Source organism: Cygnus atratus, chromosome 2 (genome assembly GCF_013377495.2).
Source record: "Cygnus atratus isolate AKBS03 ecotype Queensland, Australia chromosome 2, CAtr_DNAZoo_HiC_assembly, whole genome shotgun sequence".
Taxonomy (NCBI): Eukaryota; Metazoa; Chordata; class Aves; order Anseriformes; family Anatidae; genus Cygnus; species Cygnus atratus.
Genome location: NC_066363.1, coordinates 24,032,191 through 24,053,130, shown reverse-complemented (window position 1 = coordinate 24,053,130; position 20,940 = coordinate 24,032,191). Strand labels below are relative to the sequence as shown.

General features: G+C 37.6%; 1 protein-coding gene across 10 annotated transcripts in view; it reads right to left on the bottom strand.

Annotated features, from left to right (window-relative positions):
- The window catches only part of CDK14 (cyclin dependent kinase 14), a 332,062-nt gene that overhangs the window by 205,709 nt on the left and 105,413 nt on the right, over positions 1-20,940 (bottom strand). For all 10 annotated transcript variants that reach the window (XM_035545540.2, XM_035545541.2, XM_035545542.2 and 7 more), the window contains one exon: positions 13,428-13,507. In XM_035545540.2, coding sequence (XP_035401433.1) covers positions 13,428-13,507 — 80 coding nt within the window. The remainder of the gene's footprint in view (positions 1-13,427; positions 13,508-20,940) is intronic.

Sequence of the window (20,940 nt, the reverse complement as noted above, 5' to 3'; positions counted from 1 at the left end):
CAAATAATCTGAAGTTGCAATAATTATATCTCAAATTTGTTTGTGGAACTAAAAGGTTGGACATCTAAACATCATGGAAGAACTTGATTTACCAGAAACAGAAGTTTGTTCTAGAGAAAGGAAGGGAGGGAGGGAGGAAATTTTTTGTTTGTTTTTTTAAGGTCCGGAGGTTTCCTACTACCTCAAAGATGTTAGAAGTTGCTTCACACTCTGGAACTCTGACTGGGAGTTATTTGCATTCAGAGAAATGAATTATTTGAATGTGACATTCTAATTTCTGTCCACAGCCACAGAAAAGGATGGAGGACATAAATGCCCAGGCTCATGGGGAGATGGGAAGGTTATTAATACAACTCATAAACCTCTTGGACCACCGGCCAGAAATCTGCCAGAAAGGTGTTAAGAAAGTCGCAAACCCATTATCCACAGGCATATACTCTTACAGGTTATTTAGTTTGACCTCCTCAATAGAAGGAGCAATTTTCAAGCTCATAAATTTTTACTGAGCATATTTTTAGAAAGACATCTATCCTCTTGCAACAAGCCAGGCATAAAAGTGCCCTGTCCATGTTTGGTAGAATGGGAAGTCCATCTAATCCCACAGCTAATCTAATACCTTGACCAAAGCCTGTTTAATCAGACTTTGAATAGAGAATATGCATTGCTCCAAAATCTTTTCTTTGGCATTTATACAGATATGTGCTTATTTGTGCAAGGAAGGCTGAGAGACAGTGGCATACAGACACACATCAATACCTATCACTTGAATTTTACTTGTGAACTGCTGCTACAAGCCTTAGTTTCTCCACTGACAAGCAAAATAATTCATTTTTGATTATGCAAATAGTCCTCTGCTTTGTGAATAGGGCCTCAAGTGATTCAGATGTTAATTTTGCTAGAAGTCTTGATGCAAAGCCAGCATTTCAACCATGTCAGTTTTATAACCAAGACTTTCTGACAAACACAGAATTGCAAATTGAAAAATATCTTGTAGGATCACAAGTACATTGAGATAAAGTAACCTGGAAAAGTGTGAAAGTTCTTAACAAGATTTTGTTAATGGGTCTACGACCTACTGGGTTTGCATTAAGTTACACGTCCCTTCAGTAACTGACAGTTTCCTAATGGCAGCAACGTAGCACTGCTATGCTGTAAAAAGCCAAACCGAAATACCAAAAGAGAGATTTTGTCTTGTCCAGCGTTTAATGTGCTAAACGTTCAGGGTTTGTGTTTTTATGTTTTTTTAATAAAACCCTCACACAATCCAGTGCATGTTCTTATGAAAACATTCTTGTATTAAACGCATTTTTAGACTTCACAGTACACAAAAGAGCAAGTGTAGTGCTCCTGGATTCCAAAGACAGAGGGAAAGGAAGTGAATGTGTGAGTGCTTTACCTTGCTGTTCGAGGGTGAAATGTGTAAGAAGTACTGTAGATTATTTTGTCTCTAGTTATAAAAGTTCAGAAATATTTGGACCGCGTAAAAGGTGGTCCATTTTAACTGCATCCAAACTATAACTTCAACATTGACCTAATGATTTTTCCTTTTACTTTGAAAGTACAATTTATTTATTTTTTCAGACTGTTGTTATCAAAGTAACTTGGGTTACTTTGTCCTCTCAAATTTTAGGAGATATGAGGGAAGGGAGTATGTTTCCAGATGGAAGCCAGCCATACCAGCCCTGTTATCACCCTGTCTGTGCGACCAGCATGGAGGTACACCGTTCCTGCCACCCTTGTGACCTTCTTGATTGTTTCTGCTCAGGGAAAAAACAAGTGATAAATGAGACTAAATAAAGCCCAAGGATATTTAATTACCTGACCTGTACAGCTAAGATGGGCTTTACAAACCTAACTCCCGGTTTAAGTTTAATAGACGGTTTAATAGATGGAAAAGGGTGTTAGGAACCTTCCCTGGGAGGTTCTGAGCAAAAAAAAAGCTACATGCATAAAGTTATCTCACATTGACAGTGCAAGTTTTGAGCATCTTTTCAAGGCAAAATCCACATCAGCTCTATTCATATTAACCCCTTCCTAACATCCCAAAGTAACAGGCAAAGAAAACTTGTCAGTACCACTTCTGCGTCGATTAATGCAACTCTGAACCAAGCTCCACCAAAGAAGGACAAACAAGCTGTATCAGATCAGAACTGATACAAGTTCAGCTAATATATCCTCATTTACAAGGCTTCCTCCATTCATTTTGTTCTCATTTCTATTTTCACTTAGCTCCAGCTAAATCCGCTGGCAGCTGAGAAGCTGTTGAAGTTTGTACCAAGTGGACCAGACCTTAAAAATTCACAAACTACACAGTTACAGATTCCACAGCTGTAGACTATATCCCACACTGATAACTTCTAGACACCACTATCATGGCTTGTATTTTAATAAATGGGTCAGAGGTGGAAGGTCATGATATCCTATTACCAGTCCCTGAACCATCCAGATCCCCTTTATCTCAGAAAAAAAATGCGATAAATTATCAGCTTCTTTTTTTAATATTGCTTATTCAGGAGGAACATTCCCAAGTAAAATAATGTGGATATTCATTTTCATTGCTTTGAAGACGACAGTGAAGGTCAATTTCTAATTTTGTAATACTGCTCTCTTCATATTGATTATAAAGCCCGAAAGCAGTAACTCCACCCTTGCTGCAAGTATAGATCCCTTTATGAAGCACGTATTTCAACTCCATATAATTCCTGAATGATAAATCTCCCACAAGAACAACAACTGGAAAATGGAACTAAGATGTTTGCAACACAGTCTTCAGTTTATGGGAAAATACAAGGGAGGAAAAAGACCAGTGCTATCTCCCTAAGGCAGGGCCTGACCCAGCCACCTGAGCCTACAGCATCTAGCAACAGCATCTGGGGGAAAAAAAAAAGAGCAGCCTTTGAAAAACGAGGAAAACAAAAACAAGGTAGAAAAAGACTTTTTTCTGTCCTGTATAACTTCAATTTAAGATATATTTGCTAACATTTCTCTATTGTTTTGATTATAACTGATGTTTTTCTTCCCATAAGAAAGGCGTTAGTGTATGCTTTTTATTCACTATAGTGGCTGCTGTTGTATCTTGTGACAGTACAAAGATCCAGGCTACTGAAAATATTTCCAAAGTATTTCAAAGTTTATAAACAATTCATGATTACAGTCTTAAGCAAAGTATGGTGATCTAAATGGAATATTTTACCTTACTGGAATCATTTACTTCCCTGAATATATGACGTTTAAGGAAAAATTGAGTAATTATCAGAAAATAAGGGAATAAAAGGCAGGAATGCAAAAATACTGCAGCAGTTTTATCCTCTCTCTTTCAGACTTCCTGTCTTCTCAGTTAGCAAGCTTCTTCTGAAGGCATGACCCCATCATTTAATAATAAGTATCCTTCACCCTTCGATAGCGAGTGATTTATATAGATATTAAGACAAAATAGTATCTTACGTCTTGAAAGGGACTAATAATGGTGCTTAATTTTAGCAGCTGTTTATAAAGAAGTTAGAAATTTGCAATAAACTACTTAGGTTTTTCTTAAAAGAAAAAACAAATAGTTATTGTGCTAAGGATGGAGACAAAAGCATTGAAAAGAAAGGTACGACTGTTGATTCAGAAGTTCGTGTCTTCATTGTTAATCTCATGGCTAAAGAACCAGGACTGTTTCATAATTTCTGAATAAATTACTCATGTCAGAATAACAAGGATAATTCATTCACGAACTTTCTGTGACAAAAAAACAAACAAAACTGTTCTGATGATGACTTCATGAATGAAGACTGTGGTCAGTAGCCACTTGTCTTAAACACAACTTTCTGATGGAAATGGACGTCCTTCATTGGAAGCGTTTGTCTAGACTTGGATACACATCTAACTCACCTTAAACATTCAATGCATTGATCAAAACCAGCACACAGCTCTTCACAAAGGATTTGGTTGTTTGGTGCATGGTGTTAATCAGCTTACTATGTCAGGTCTTAAAGACATACAAGAGACACACATGCACGTATATGCACCCACATTCCTATCCATACATGTAGTGATGTATTTCTCCTGGGGGAGAGGTTTAACACACCAGGAGACTACACAACCTTCTCATATCCATATTTTTCATTTGCCCAAACTTGAAAACACTTCTGCTGAGATACAATAGGCACCTACTAGTTTAATATTCACAAATGACTAAGGAGAAAAATAAGGCTAACTGCACCGGTTCGAATGCTGAATTGCCATCTTGCTCTGATACTTCTGAAATTCAGGACACGGCAGCAGAAAAATACACACAAAACACTCAAAGATCTTAACAAAGACAAACGTCTTGCACAGATTTAAAGTTACTTTAATCACAAGGCTAAACAGCACTGCTGCTGTGATTATTCCTTTCATAAAAAGTCAACAAAGGAAAAACAGGCTGAGGAACTGGCTACTTTTAGGAGACATTTCTTTGCCTCAACACCAGCTGGTATCACAGTCCTATTTCACTAGGTGACCGTGGAAGGTATTGGCACTTGGAAGGCATCTCCCTGAGGGTCTCTAACCAATTCAAGCAGGGATTTCATCACTTGCTATCATCTCCATTCACATTAACAACCAGCTAGTATTTGTATCCCCTGTTCAAATCACTCCAAGTCACAGGGTAAAAGCTAATACTCTGAGCAGGATTAACTTGTGCTCTACATTTTATGGTGGTATCGTATGCTATAAAAAGAGGGTAAATTTACATATAACGTAAAAAGACTGACCCTCACCAACTTCCACTTAAACAAGAAAGCCATGAGGGCTGCACAAGGGTTCTGTGTGATTTACAGTTATGTGCTAGAGTTAGTTGTATATAAAGAAAGGATTGCCCCTCTCCATTTATCTGTCATGTTCTGTATTTGTCACCTTTTTCTACCCTTTCTGTCATATAAGAACAGAAGACCAGGCAAATCTGTAAGGCAACAGTTCTGAATCATGCATAAAAATGGGAAGAGAAGAAATTGACTTTCTGTGCAGAAGAAACTTTTGCTCAAAGCAGAACACCCCAGCTGGGTCAAGGCAGAGAACCCTGAAGCTCAGGTGAAGCCAGCACTGCAGGCAGATGGCCTTTCTGAGGAGGGTTAGGCAGATATTCAATGGCATCCCTGAACCTTCTAGTGCTGGAATTAGCAGAAGAGCCCTTATCCATCATGTTCCACGCGAATACTGATGATGCACAGACATCTTCTTGAATGGAAGTAGGGCAGAGTCCAAAAGGTCTACCATTAAACTAACTGACAACAGGCATTAGGAATCCAAATGGTGAAACTATGGTATCAAAAATAATAACCATCTTTCCTTAAAGTGTTACCACGTTCTTTTCTTTCTTGAACTGTGCCCACGGAAAAAAGGCAGAAGAAGGTCACAGCTCATACTTCAAAAGTACAGAATGAAGATGCAACTGATACATCTGTACTCAGCCTCAGCAGGCTACAGCTAAAATATGGGGGGGACACACGACTACTCTGTGGCAGCTGGATAATTTGGAATTTTCATTTGCACTTTTCAGAAAAGCATGACAGTTTTCCCACATGATGGGAGTTCATAAAAGAGTTTAAAATTTATATCATGATTCCCAAAGGGAAACATCATGATTTATATTGCATTTATGTAATTCCAACTCTCCTGAAGGATTCATAATTGTGAGACACTAACAGGTTACAGGGTAAAAGAAAAAAAAAAAAAAGAGGAAAAAAGGAAAGGTTATGTTCAGCCAATGAATAGCAAGGAACAAAGAAAGAAGTAGGACAGACTTATTCAATCTCTACCAATTCTGAGCACGCTACTGACAGTAGCCTTCATTCAGTACACCAGAAAGGTGTAAGGAACACAGCACAATTTGAACATGCTGAAATGCCATACAAAACAGCATCACTGTAACCACTCGCACTGTATCTGAATGGGACTGGCCAACTAACAGCTCTCCCACATTCGTCTGAGATGAGCAGAAGTTCACTTCACCTGTTTAAGCCAGTCAGTCCAACTGCTTTTTAAGAAAACGAAATGAATATTGTCAGGAAAAAAAAAATAGCAGCAAGTCAGGGCTAGGGAGAACAGCAGGGAGGAAAGTGGAATCAAGATGAATGCTCTTGCTGCCTCGTAGCCCCACATAGCAGACGATCCAACATGTTTCTCTCACAACTAAGCAAATACACACAAACTCACATGCAGAAAAAAGCACAAATGAAGCATGGTAAAAAAATTGAGCTATTAAAAAACTGTCCAGTCATAAAAGCTCAAAATTAACGGTCACTTTTCTTTTATCAAGGTTCAGTAAGAAGGAATACATATTCACTTCCCTACAGCACTGAAAGAGTATTTATTAATAAGTACTATCCAAAAGTCTTGGGAATTTTAAAATCTGACTCCATTCCCATGAGAAGGAACCCAGGAACATCCTTCTCCAAATGGACTGTCATTTTTGAAGCCCTGATCATCTTTATTTGGAAATCTTGTATTCCTATTTGATGCAGTACAAACTGTGGGTAAGGCTGCAGGATGTCCATAACACTCAGAGACCAGACAGAATAATTATAATTTCTGTAGTTTTTTTCCCTCTGAATACTTCTTGACCTTAAATATCCAGTGACAACGTGTCCCAGAGGTTTTTGGCTTGTGCATTTTATTTTTAACAACAAAGAAAATCAAAGCTGTTATGACTACAAGCTGCAATGGCTTTGCGGGGACTTTACAGCTAATTGAGCTCTAGCTATTTAGCCTGCAGTAGACACCGGCTTTGCCAACTCTGTAGGCAATGAAAAAGTTCCCTAAGCTACTGCCAAGCTACTGCCCTTTTTTTTTTTTTTTTTTTTTTTTACTTCAGAACTCCAAATCAATACAGCGTCTAGGGAGACTGAACTTATCCTCAGACTCTAAAAACAGAGATGCAAAAATCCCATCATAACTCATGTGACGTGAATGCTTAGAATAGTTACATCTCCGTAATCTTAAACATAATTTCATAAAGTTCGCCGAGGCTTGCTGAGCCAGACATAGATGAAGCTTTAAGGCATTTCAGTTACAGAAATTGAAATTTCTTGACTGGACTTCATGAAGGAAATCTGAAAGTCCTTCAAACTCCTATCACTCAAAAGAAAGCAGCTGTCAAGTTTACTTAATAAAAATAAATTAAAAGCAAAGAATTAGTACAGAGAAGAAAGAACAGGTTTTTTTGTTGTTGTTGTTTGTGTTTTTTTGGGGGTTGGGTTGTGTTTTTTTTATGAGGATGATCTAACAAAAAAAAAAAGAATTTATTCTTTACTGGCAGACAAAAACTGGATTCCAATTCCAATATTCATGTCTACCTCCTAGCAGTAGCTTGACCAATGACCCCCTAGAAATACACAGATATTGTTTCACTGTGCCCTTGTCCTAAAGCATATAACCTTCCAGACCTACTCTCATACAATGAATGGCTTATCACCATCAGTCATCTAACTAGTGCCACGAGGTTACTTGTTGACTTAAATTTGTAAAGATTATTATGCTACATATCAGTCCAAAATCACTGAACTGGGATGTGTGCAATAACTCACCTACTGTTTTCAGGTAATATTTCAATATGAGGTCACAAGAATAAATGTCTACTGAGGAGAAATATAATTTTCTGGTGCACTTCCTTAAATGGCATGGGTACAGACCGTGCTATTTCTCTTGGATAATCTAAAAACATGGATGCTTTACCTCACTTGCAGTATTGTTGCTACGAAGCAGTACTTACCATTGTGCACCTATGAGGAATACTGTGTAATAAATCTCACAGTCACTTACATTAACAAGTCTCTCTTGGCAAATTGCAGATCTTCCCTGTAATTTTCTCTTAGCAGTTACTCTGCATCAATTTTCTGCAGATAAAAGTTCTGTGAAGATTTATACCCTCCAGACAGCCAGCTTCAGATCAGGAGGCCTCAGAAAAGGTCCCAAATTCAGGAAGTCTGTCCGGTCTGGGGCATAAAGGGGGACTTGGATTTCTTTCTTGAAGACCCTTTAGGTTTTCATTTTTTGTTCAGGAGGGGGCTGTTTGGGGGGCCCCTTATAAGGGACGAGGGTCTTTTAGATCTTCTACTAAGAACGATAGCTGTGTGCCTTTATTCTCTTGTCTAAGGATGAAGTGAGATTTCACATATAGCATGCAAAAATGTAGATTTGTATTCGTTCCAAAGAAAAACTTCATACTGTATACTTTACAATTTAAAATTGTAACATGGCCACTGTTGAAACATTTGGCATATGTCAACAATTCCCAAACAGGTTTACTGTGAAGAGGACAGGTGAAAAAAGGTGTAGAGCACAGAAGGGAAGACAGCAAAAAGATCTTCAGAGGGCTGGAGGCTTAACTCACATTTTGCTCTTGTATAAGAACGGCCCTCCTCAGCAGTGTTTCAGTACCAGCAGTGCAGCTGACTCCTGTCTCTTCCCTCGTACAACACAGAGGTAAGGGTGGAAGAGGCCTGAAACTCTGAAGATGTTTCGTGGCCAAGAATGAAGAATCTCCACACCTGCTCTACGCCAGCAATCAAATGCATTAAGTTTTCTCCCACACATAACAAACTTATTCAGTACACACACTGACCTTCTCTACAAAAATTTAAGAAATTTTTAAAGCAAATCCTGTGTTCTTTTTAATTGCATAATGCAAGACAGGTGGCTGCTCCCAAAGCATTTGTGTGCTAATTTTCACACTGCTATCCACATGTGGCATTAAGGTAACAGGCTTTGATACTGGATTAGATGGAAAATTATTATCTGGACAGCTGTCAAACCAAAGACATAGAGACAGTCTCCGACCCGAACACTTTTAAATGTTAAATACAAATAAATATTAATTAAAAGATGTAAACAAAAATAATAATAAAATGAGAAAAATAGACTAAAAGTTGCCTAATCATGACATTTAAATGGCAAAGCACAAAAATACCTTCAAAAGATACCTGTTTTACACGATGCTTCAAAAGTTCATCCAGGCTTATCAGAAATAAAACATAACTACATATTACACCACTAGAATAGAGTTTTATTAATAACAGTAAAACAAATTAAGCAGAGCAAAAGAGCAGCAATATTTTTGGGGGAGGGGGGAGGGAACAAAAATTAAAAAACAGCTTTCATGATTAGAATGAGGAACAAATAATTTTACCGCCCAAGTAACCTTACAAGCAATGTAGCAATAAAACCAAGGCATGTTTGTCTAAATACCTAAAAAGTCGACTCTTTGTCATACTGGCTAAAAAGAATATTATTATTCAGAATTCAAAGATGATAACTATGGAATAGCAAATCAAGCTGCGTCCAGATTTATAACCTACCACACAGTTCAGTATTTAGCCTAAATGAAAGTATGATATTACAGGAAATTAAGGGAATGAAATATCTGAGATAAAGTTTAGGTCAGTGAACTTTTCTGCTGGCTGCAGTGGATTTAATCACATTTTAACTCTGCTACTGAGACATCTCTGAACAGCTGATAATGATAGCTACAGTAAAAGGTTAAACTAGTAATACAGCAAAAGAATACACTTAACACAGAAAACCAATCATTTGCTAATCTGTATTCAGTAGCATGAGAAAATAGTGTATAAACGATTTCCAGACTCCATACTGTCTCAAATATCACAGTTGCAACACATTTAGTATCCTTACTGTAATATACTGGTGTACAAACAGGAACTAAGCCTGCACCACGTCCAGAAAATAACATAGGTTATCTCAGTCATATACATACATCCAATCAGATGCCTTTGATTATTATTTTTTTCTTTTTAGTTTCAGGCTTTTCAAAAGTAAATTTGATTTCCCCAGACTGAGTTAAATTCAGAGTGAAACATTCTGTAAACTGCATGCCACTAAATGAAAGCCTATGTTGGTGCAACTGACTTAGACCAGGCTGAAGGAATGTTTAGCAAAGGCTGCCTCTGAATTTCATCCTACATATTCAAGAGAGCAGAGTGGCACTCACAGATAAGCCACATTTACCTCCTTTCATTCAAACTTTGATAAATGGTGGAAGATGCAAAACCACATCTGCTGAAAAAGCAGAATTACTTTATAAGCAGAAGCTTTCACTGAAGTTTCAGCTAAACCTCATCCAATCATCAAGGTTAACTATGATTTTTCTTATGCTGCTTTACTGTTGGTGGGTTGAGGTTTTTTGTTTGTTTGTATGTTTTGGCTTTTCTTTTGTTTCTTTTACTTTTTATTGTATTTTTTTGTTGTTGTTTCAGCCAAGTTAGTGCCTTTTTCCACAGTCACATAATCCATATTTAAATTCTACATCTTCCTGTTTCTCTTAAATTGATCTTTTTTTCTATGTAGCTTTGGTTTTCTTTGAGCCTCATTCTGCTGCTGTCAGAAGAGTAACAATACGCTTCCCTCTGCACAGACAGCTACAAAATTCCCTCAGCATGACCACTGCTTAAGATTTCAGCCTGTAACTTCCCCCTAATTAACATCACAGAACACCCCCAATAGGAACACAGTGCAGGAATGCTATTTTCTCTCATTTCTTTACACAAGGAGCCATGAGAAATGTTAAACAGTTAATTTACAGTTGTTCCAATTTACAAACAACCAGACTTCTGCCTGAATTTGCCTTGCACTTATGGAAAATTAGAAAATAAGGAATAAGTCAAAGTCAAAACCTGCCTGGCTCCTCCATTATGAAAGACTTTGGAAAGAAACGCCCTCCTGCAGACCTCTGGCTCACGATACCATCCATACATGCATTTTTTTGATTAGGACAACACTACTACTCAGATAACCAAAATTAGAAGTTGATCTCATCTTCAGTGGTATTTACCCTTGTTCTAATTGTCCCAGTCTAAATTATAAGGCAGGAGGCCTCAGTCAGCCAACAGAGATCTGCTTAATACAGTGTCTCATTCTTACTGCTTTTCAGTCTCAAGCTTATCAGGTAACTTCGAGAGCTTATAGAAGCATTTCCTTTCCATTTCCCACCTATGCTGCTAAGATCAGCCACTGCTATGCTATAGAATACTGCACGTTTGAGATGGATTGGATGCTGCAGAGGGGAAAGCAACAGCTTCTTCACGTCCTACTAGCTAAGCCCACAGCTGCAGCATTACTGTCAAATAATACAGGTCTGGCACCACCCTGTGAAAATTACCTTCTAAAAGTTACATTTGCAATTTACCATCAGTCTTCCTTGCTTTTCAGGCCCTAACATTTTCTTTGGACAAAATCAAAGTAAAGAAAAGCAAGAGCCAAAATAATCTAAATATAGATTTTTCCCCTTCTCACTTACATGTCAGGTATGTCTAACTTCTACATGATATATATACAACAGCTAGGACTGTATTTCTTCTAACAGCTCTCACAGATCCAAATGAAGTTCCACTACCCAGAAGACAGGAGTACTTTTACACACAACTAAAACAACAAAGAATCTACCTGTAACCTGATTTGACTCCTCCTAACCAAAAGTCTTCAAAAGTCCAGAAGAAACTCACATTAGCATAATAGTCTTTGTATCTAGTCCCAGCCTAGATGAATACTTAGAAATACAAAACATGCATATAGTCCTCTCAAAATCATTCAGATACTGCATACTTAAGAAAATATATATGAATTAATACCCTTATGAGCTTTGCTAGACAAGAGCTTTGTTTTATTAATACCAAGTACAAGAATTTTAACCAGCAATAACCATGGTGCTGAACTCACAGCTAAAAGTAAAACTTCTCCAAAGACAGTGTGAAAAATATTTTCATGCAAGTGGGCTTCTATAATTAAAAAAATCAACGAGAAATTTTCTATTCTTGCTCCTAAAGAATACTTATTTATACAGAGCTGATACAACAAAGTGTAAAGGAAAAAGCATTATTCTGTATTTGACAGTTATGTCGCTATGATCTTTCATCTAGACCAAGCTCACATTAAAAAACCTTTTAAGTGTCACTAAACAGGCACAAGAAAACTGTACATACTATTTTCTTATTAAGTCAGTACCCTAGAAACTAAAAGACTGGAGAATAATAAACATATTTGAAACACAGGCTGGTATGCCTTGAACTCGGCATTGCAAATATTGAAAGCTGTGCTCATAACCCCTTACACACCTCGTTATCATGGCACAGCTGCAGAAACAGGCAACTCAGATAAAATGTATACCATTATGAATAAATGTGTCAGATCATTCATTTATTATGATTCAAACAAAGCAGCACACAAAAACTGATGAAATTCCTTTATATTTTGGCCACCCACAGTTTTTCTTCCATTGTGAAGAAACTCCTTTAAAATGTAAAATGTAGCTAAATCTCAAGAAGGTAATCCACAGTATTTTACAAGTTTCTAACTTTGGGATGCCAGTCCCACTAAACCAAGATGTCTTCCCAGTCCAGTGCCAGGCTGGCTCACTGCACAAGCAGACGGGAACACTGCTGCTGGTGTGCAGATGGTGCGAAATGTGCCTGAGGGCAGGAGCAAGGGATAACAGGGCTGCAGCTGCTGGGACTTTGGGTGACATGTCCATGAAACCACACCCTTCACACACAGGACCTGCTCTTTGGACCCTATGGAAGCTGAGATTCTGGGATGTCACTGGCTCTTCCTGCTTCGGGAATGATGCTGAGACAGTCAACACTATTTTAAATGACATCTCAAAAGCCACAACAGTCTCAGCTCTTCAGTTCACTATCAATTTTAGCTGAGTTTGAGTCAGCTCTGTGATGGCAATTTATTTACTATTTCTCTACCAAAGCTCATTTTTAGTGTCATCCTACAGGGGAGGCTCACACAGAGAAGGCACACAGAACAATTTCTGCAAAGGAGCTTGAGACCGCCCGGCTCAGAGAAAGCAGCTGTCACCAGGGAGCATGAAAGAGGCTGACAAGGAAGGATAAAGGGAGCAGAGCAGAAAGGATGACAGACATCTCAGAGTGAGCTAGAGAAGAGTTATTCCCAAACCCATGGGGAAGGGAAAACAAACTAAAGCTAGTCCAAACGCTACACAGCTTTTATGATGGTTTTATTTTGTGTGCCCTGATCTTCTGATTGCGTTCATCAAGAAAAGCTTTTCTTCTCTTCATGCCGCAGGTATATGACAATTTACATCTACCTTCATTTTAAGGTGCTGCCCCCAGGCAAGAAGCACTACTTACACAGTTCCTTCATCTTCCAGCGGGACTTCTCACACCCACCTTAAACATGAGTGAGCTCTTAAGTACTCATAAACACAGTAAATCACACAAGCCAAAGCAGAGGCAGAGCTGCATTATTTAACAACTCCGACACTAGAGTCTTTGTTTTTGAAGAACCAGTTTCTTCCTACAGAGAACACAATCATACAATTTGAATTCTCAAGCTATTCACTACAGCATTGCACTGAAATAAGAAGTGCAACATAATTACAAAAAAGAATAATAATAATAGTATACTCATTAAATGTCTGTGCATACCTTCCCTGATAGCTGTAAATGGGGTTCCTTCCTCTTCTTGTAATCTAATCACCTTCAGTGCCACCAGCTTTCCATTTACCCTGAAAGGGAAAAGGGGAAGGGAAGGAAAAATAAAAAACAAAATTAAAGCAGGAACAGTATTTCTCCTAATAAAACTTGTTTCCCATCATGTACTTATTCAATTTCTTCCTGTCAATACCAATGATTCATTTATAGCACTGTAAGAAACACTTCATAGCTTCCATAATGTCAACTTTATATTTTCACACCCATATGTAATTCAAGAAATGATCTCAGTTTTCTGTGAGTCAGTCTGTTTCCTTTCTATCACAGCACTAAACTGAAGCTTTGTTAAGAAGTATCACATTGCGGAATCTGGTTTTAATGCATCTGTCCTGTATTTGATCAAATCCCTCAAACAAAAAGGCATATGATTTTAATCAATCATTCAACTCGCAGTAAATCCATAGTTATACTGATTGTCTTCTTCCCACTGCATCACACCCATAATTACTACCCTCCAAAAGCTGTGGAAGTTTGAGATGGGAAATATTTTTTAGGTCATTCTAGGTCATTTCCCTTCAGGGCACAATTGTTCCTGAGGTACATTCTTGACTACATGACCCAGACTAATTTTAGATTATAAAGAATCTCTTTTATACCCTTAAAAATATTTGGTGCTCCAAGGGACAAAACTTCACAACAGAAGTCACTTTATTCTCAAATCTCTTTGCTGATTTCACTTCTGGAATTCAAAATTTCACTATGCATTAATCCCATTCAAGGCCTTAAAACTCCAGTTGGTCCACTTTAGCCAAATTAAATCTCACAAAAACTGAATCGGATTTAAAAATCCTCAGGAAGGAACTCATACCTCTGAAGCTTTAATAGACTCCCAAGATATGACAAGCAATTGTGAGGGTAAGTTACCAAAAAGTTTCCAAATAAATACTATTAATATTTCGATTTTCTCCTCTAAAAGCAAAACTGGCTTTTACAGGCACAAGACCCAAGGAAGCATTGGAGCTTTCACACTCCTGCAATCATGGAAGCAATTTCCTATTGCACTGGACCCTAGAAGATGTATTCGTTTTTCTAAGCAAGACGACATGGACACCCACCAGCTCTGAATTCATCTCCTCCGTCGAGCTTCTAATTTTTGCAGTTATATGACTTCAGTGACATGACAGCTACTGTATTATTTCTTCTGATTAACTTTTACTATTGCCAGATTCTCATTAGACCTATACAGTGCAGTGCACAACGATTCTGAACAACTTCAGAAACCCTGATTATCAAAAGACACTTTACTTGTCACCTTCCGACTATTCAAAATACTGGCATCAGCTCAAGTCTCAAGCCGCTAGTCATTGTTGAAAGATAATTATCAGCTTAGCCCTACCACATTATCTGGATTTCTCCTTGTGATTATCAGAAAAAGATACCTCTTGCCCCATGTAACTTCGTATGTCATACACAGGCAGAAGAGTAAACCATAATAAAGGCAGAAGTAGAAAGATTGATGACAGACGTGGTTCATATACACGTGCAGTTTTCAATTCCTCCGTCAATACACCTCCCCACCTATCACATGCATATAAATAAGTTAGACACCTAGACAATTTGATTATTTTACAATAGATGAAATAACTGTGCAGGAGGAATTTAAATAAGAAAAGCAAGCTCATTCTGCAGATCAAGAATAGGATGGATCTCTATTCAGCAAAGGCAATGCAGAAGAAAATGGAAAAAGCAGATCACTGAGGTACTAAGGAACGTGGATGTAGACTCTCTTGCCAGAGAGACTAAAAAGTAACACCTATTTTTGTGCAGATTATGTTCTTTTTAATCTGAACTTCTGCATTTCTTTGATTTATTAATAGTAATAAATAACACAAACAGCAATAGTATGGAACTCGCTTTGATGGATTCACAATTACACAGTGCTCTTAAACATGGTAGGTGGGCTGTGCTGTTTAGTTATCGCTGCCACTTTGTCATTGTTACCTACCATCATCTTGACAGGTATTATGGCAACTTTTAACAATATTAAAATGACTGAGCTAATCTTAAGCAGTGTTGTTCTGGGATTGCTTTCTCCCTTTTAGTATTTTTTATATCCAAAATACCAATCTACATCTTCCAGGAAAAAAAAAAAAAAAAAAAGCATCCCTTATTCTTATTTACTATTCAGTCATTAAAACTTTTTTTTTCTTCAGCTCATTTTCTATAAACAGGACAATTTTTAAGAGGACATCTGGAGATACGAGAATCGACAAAGTATCATCAATTAAAAGAGATAGGTGTGTATATTCACATCCTTTAGCTATTCTCCCACTGATGTAATCTCAGGATGCAGTTAGATGATACTGCAGAGAAGAGCTAATGGTTACCTCTGGGTAAAGCTTTCCTCTTGCTAAATCCCTGCCACACACTCCTGCTGCTGTCTTGTATCAGCTCTCGTTCTTTCCTGACCCTACAGCAAGACAGTTGGGGAGCTTAAAAAGGAAAAGACTGAACCTTCAAAAAAAAAAAAATCATATTTAAAAAAATGAAAAATGCATTTTTTTTATTTTAAAAAGAGAAAAACACTAGAAGATATACAAGAACTGGGACCGCCTCTTTGAGGAGCAGCTCACCAAGGGATCAAGTCAGCTATGTCATGAAATTATGCCCTGAATGTTGTAATGATTTGCCAAAATAATGTGGCAACTTCCTTAGAATTTCCTTAGAAACAACACTGAAAAAAAGAGACACAGAGAAAACTACTTCTGCAAGCCATCAGAATTTGACTTTGGGACTTCAGTAGCGATTAGGTTAGCAGAACTCCCCCCAGATATTACTTCACATTCGTCTTCCACAACTTTCAAAGCATGCTCAGTATTTTTATTATTTTCCAAATATAAGAAGAAAACTGGTAGGCAGAGAGCATTTTAGACAGGGAAAAGTCAATGCTGCTGCACCTTTCCACACCAAGGATTCATTAAACCACCTCTCGTGCTCACTTGCCCAAAGTAAACAACTCCACGTCATCTCAAAACAACACACTTAACATGCCCAAGGATTTCACTTATCTTCTGTCCATCCTGTTAGCTGTCCCATTAATTTCTACTAAGGACAACACTGATTATAAAGTTCCTATTTTCTAACTTACAAGCCTTCCTCCTTCTGAAACTAGCACTTCTCTTTCTCGCTTATCCAAAAATCTCCAGGAGAAGGACAGAAGTCCTGAAGCCCCTCTCTAACGATCACACAAAGCAACATTACTCTAAATCACCAGCAGCTGGTGGATAGTTTTCAAATTTATGGAAATTCAGTGTTTTAATGTTATATAATCTCTTCTAATAAATTTCAGATTTTACATGCAATGTAGGCAAAAGAAAAACGAGTCCGAATACTTTTATGTGGCATATGGTAAAAGTCTGTATATTATAAAAAATACAAATGAGCCAGATGTTACAAAAAATTCTAATATAATGTGTCATTCAGCCTTTTCTAAAACAGCTCATATCTGTATTACCAAAATAAATACATTGATAAAAATGACCATTTATGAGAAAGCATAGAAGATTATAAATGATTTAGTGCTTTAATGCATCATTAAGAACAAATAATAGTGATGAATATAAAGTAACTGATGACTTAATGGGCTTTACTGGGGATAATGCTGATGATGCCACACAGAAGACAAAAGAGTACAATAACACTATTTTCACAAGTTCTTCAGTTATATTTAGATGCAATAAATGTTCTAAATATAACACATTTAAAAGATTCAATTAACATAAAATCTGCCACTCTGATTTCAATCTGTTTATTTAACACAGATTTTTACCGCTGGCTGGAGTTGAGACTTAGTTCATAACTCTAGCAAGTGCTAAGCTTGGGAACACTTCAGCAAAGAAAAATCAGTAGACAGTACTGGTATGATGCTCATGTTTTTGATGCTTATTTCAAGGAATTAATTTTTATGAAGGAAAGCAACTCTCAATTGCTAAATATTTATTTATATGAAAGGCTCAGTGTGATGATCAAATTCAGAATATATCTAATTAGACATACTCTGTAGTGATATTAAGGTCAGAAATGCATGTCTGAAACCCACATCAGACCATGATCACCTAATGAAACCAAGCTCTGCGAAAATTTTTCTTTGAAAGAAACCTGACAGAAGCAAAGTCACTGTAGGTTTAGTCGCCTCAGATTACTCCATCAAAGAGTAACTGATTTCACTTCTTTTAATCATTAACATGGAAGACTGTTCAATGTAAACATGGATTATATTTCTATTACTGAAAATCACTTACAGTTGGAATTTACAAAAACATTTACAGCCCTGCTAGAGTTCTATTGTGTAATACTCAAGGGAATAACCTGGCTCATCAATTTATCTTTCTGACTTCTATCATCTTTTAAGCTCCATCTTAAACAAATTTTACCTTGCTTTAAAAGAGACCAGTGGATTAAAGATATTTCACATTGTTGACATTTATTAGGGTTGGGAAAAAGAAAAAAAAGAAAAAAAAAAAAAGAGATCAAAGATTTCCAAGAGATGTGAAGGATTTGAATTATTAATGAGCATTGCCACTGGAACCTAGGGATCTAGTTCTTCACAGGACTCAAATTAATCCCACACAAACAATACCACAGCCCTCATTTGGACAGGAGCTGGTGAGCAACATCAGAGAATTTACTCTAGGTCCCTCTCTCTACCTCCCAACCTACATCACTCAGCACTAATATCAGCAGCTTGCCACAGCATGTGGGCTGCACTTTTCCGTCCCTGTTGGAAGGAAATGACACAAGACAGGCAACAGGGAGAGAGAGGTACAGCCCTAGTCCTCCTCAATGCATTTCACATCCCTTCAGGCTCCACAAAACCTGATTTTCTTATAAAGAAGGTTCAAAGATAAATGTAGTGGTGTTACTGTAAGTAGAGCAGCCTTCCTCATAATTCTGCCTACTTACAGGGATCTTTCCAGAGAGTCCCATGGCTAACTAGGAAGTATACTGGTGCATAATGGCACTTTATTTGCAAATTTCTTCAGTGTTCTGTCTATCATTCCTTTACTACAAGGATGGTGAGGCACTGGCACAGGCTGCCCAGAGAAGCTATGGATGCCCCATCCCTGGAGGTGTTCAAGGCCAGGCTGGATGGGTCTTTGGGCGACCTGGTCTGGTGGCAGGTGTCCCTGCCCATGGCAGGGCGTTGGAACTGGGTGATCCTTAAGGTCTCTTCCAACCCAAACCATTCTATGAATCTATGATTCCAATTGTGAATATACATGATAGTGTTGTTAAATTACTATCCAATAACTTTTAGCACTTGTATTCAATATAGCTATGTTCTATCCTAGTTTTTGTACCACATTTTTCTGTGCAGTCAATTAGTAATACGATGAATTTTCATTCCTTGGTTTCCACACCTGTCACAAGAGATGATAATGCTTTGTTACCTTTGTAAACTACTTCACAGGTCGAAGCAAATAGTATAACACTCTTTTCAATCTATACAACTACAGAGAAAAACCTCCCGTATTTCTTTTAGATGTGGAAAAATTCACTCAGTAAGTGATTGACATAGTTAATGACTCATCTTCTAGTTAGAATCTTTAAGCTTACATGATTTTAAAATGTTTTCAGACAGAATAATTATTTAATAACTTATTTTAGTACTTACACTGCTCTAACATTTTTTTCACCATTTGGCATTTTAGTTCAGTAACAAGTTATTAGCTTTACATCAAGTTCATCTTGTAGTTACTGTTTTTATGAGGGATTAGTAATACTAGAAATTTTATAAATCATCCACTCACACGCTTTATAAACCTGTGTCTTGACTGTAAAATGTATAATAAAAAGCAGCCTACAGAAATCTTCAAAACCTATCAACTGAAAAAAGAAATTGATGGGAAAAAAAATAAACAAAGAAAACATATCAGGCAGCTCAAGTAGGTAACTATAAAGTGCATTTTCATAATCCATGAATATATATTCCTTTTCCAGCCATCTGGTACTCCACAGATGAAAGCAGTTTCATTTGTAGATGAACACTGATTTCACACAATTTCCGAGAAAGAAAAGAAACAGTTCAGAAAGTTTAAGTTGCTAAGGTGACATGAACCACAAAACATATTATCTGTGAACTGGACTGTTGCACATAAAATACATCAGGGAGCATGTGAATACAATATTTCGCTTCGCATAGAGTAATGCTTAGGGAATAACTAAACAGAAAAAGTGTGACAGACAAAACAATGGCAAGTTCTTCAGGCTATCCAAAGCCTATGGCACTTGCAATAGATTGCACATAAAACAAAGGAAAAGATGATGAAAAGAGCCATAGAGGTTTCAAGACAAATAAATGAAATAGTGCAGCTTAAAAGAAAGATAAAGTCAAAATAACAATTAGCCCTGTCAGGGATCTTCGGTAGAAGCTTCAGCACCCTAAACATAAAAATCAAAACCCTTGAGTGATCATTTTCCTGTGAGCAGCCATCCACAAACACATATATGAAATATTACAGTCAGCTATATATTCATAAAGCATACTGCAATACATCATGGCAACAACAAATACAGGTGGTTCCCTCTGATCATTCAACTACTCCCTGTTGCCACAAGAATAATACCGCATAGAAACCACAGCTGGTGCAGGGCATGGGGACTGTCTTACAGAGCAAGATTTCTCTTTAAGATCTGCACTTCATATCACTAACTCCCTATTGATTTCTGAGTGAATAGGAAAAAGTACTGCCTTTGAAGCATATAAATGTAAAATGCCCTGGCTAAATGAAAAAGCTCAGTTCATCCTTTGGTGCACATTGGAATCACCCTGGGAAAAAAAAACAACAATTGCAGGGGCACCTCAAATGAAGAACTTCACAACTCCACAGCCTTTGTGGAGCTGAACTCTGGGGGACAGCACAAGCTTTGACAGGATATTACTCCATGCCCCATCAGACCAGTTCTCATATTAATAGTTAACAGGAATAGGGACCAGAATTGAATTTAATACAAGCATTTTATTTGGGATAAATTGTTTGAAATGATGGAATTTTAGCATGGATTTTAGGCAAAAGTTTATTGATTGATCTCTCTGTTAAGAGTTCTATGCATTTTTGCAATACTTTGACCACATGCAACTTAACAAACACCCCTTTCCAGTGCACTAAAAAGCATATGGTAAGCAAGAGGTAGATCGAGATCACAGTGGGGAGATGCAGTGGATATACCATTGGCTTGCTTCTCAAAACACAGATTCATGCTGTGCAGGCAGCAGTCACAGACCACATCACTTTAACTGAAGTAATCTGCTTTAATTCTTTGCTGGAAGGGCAATTAAACACAGTGGGATGAGAGGATACAAACCGTACCAACACATAATATCGCCAACAGCACAGTTTTTTCCTTTAAGGGCAATGTGCAGAGTTCCAGGGCAAGTATGGAAGGCCTTCACACTGCTTTGCAAGGGGCTCCGATTAGGAGTGTCTCTCCTCTGCTGTCCCTGGCT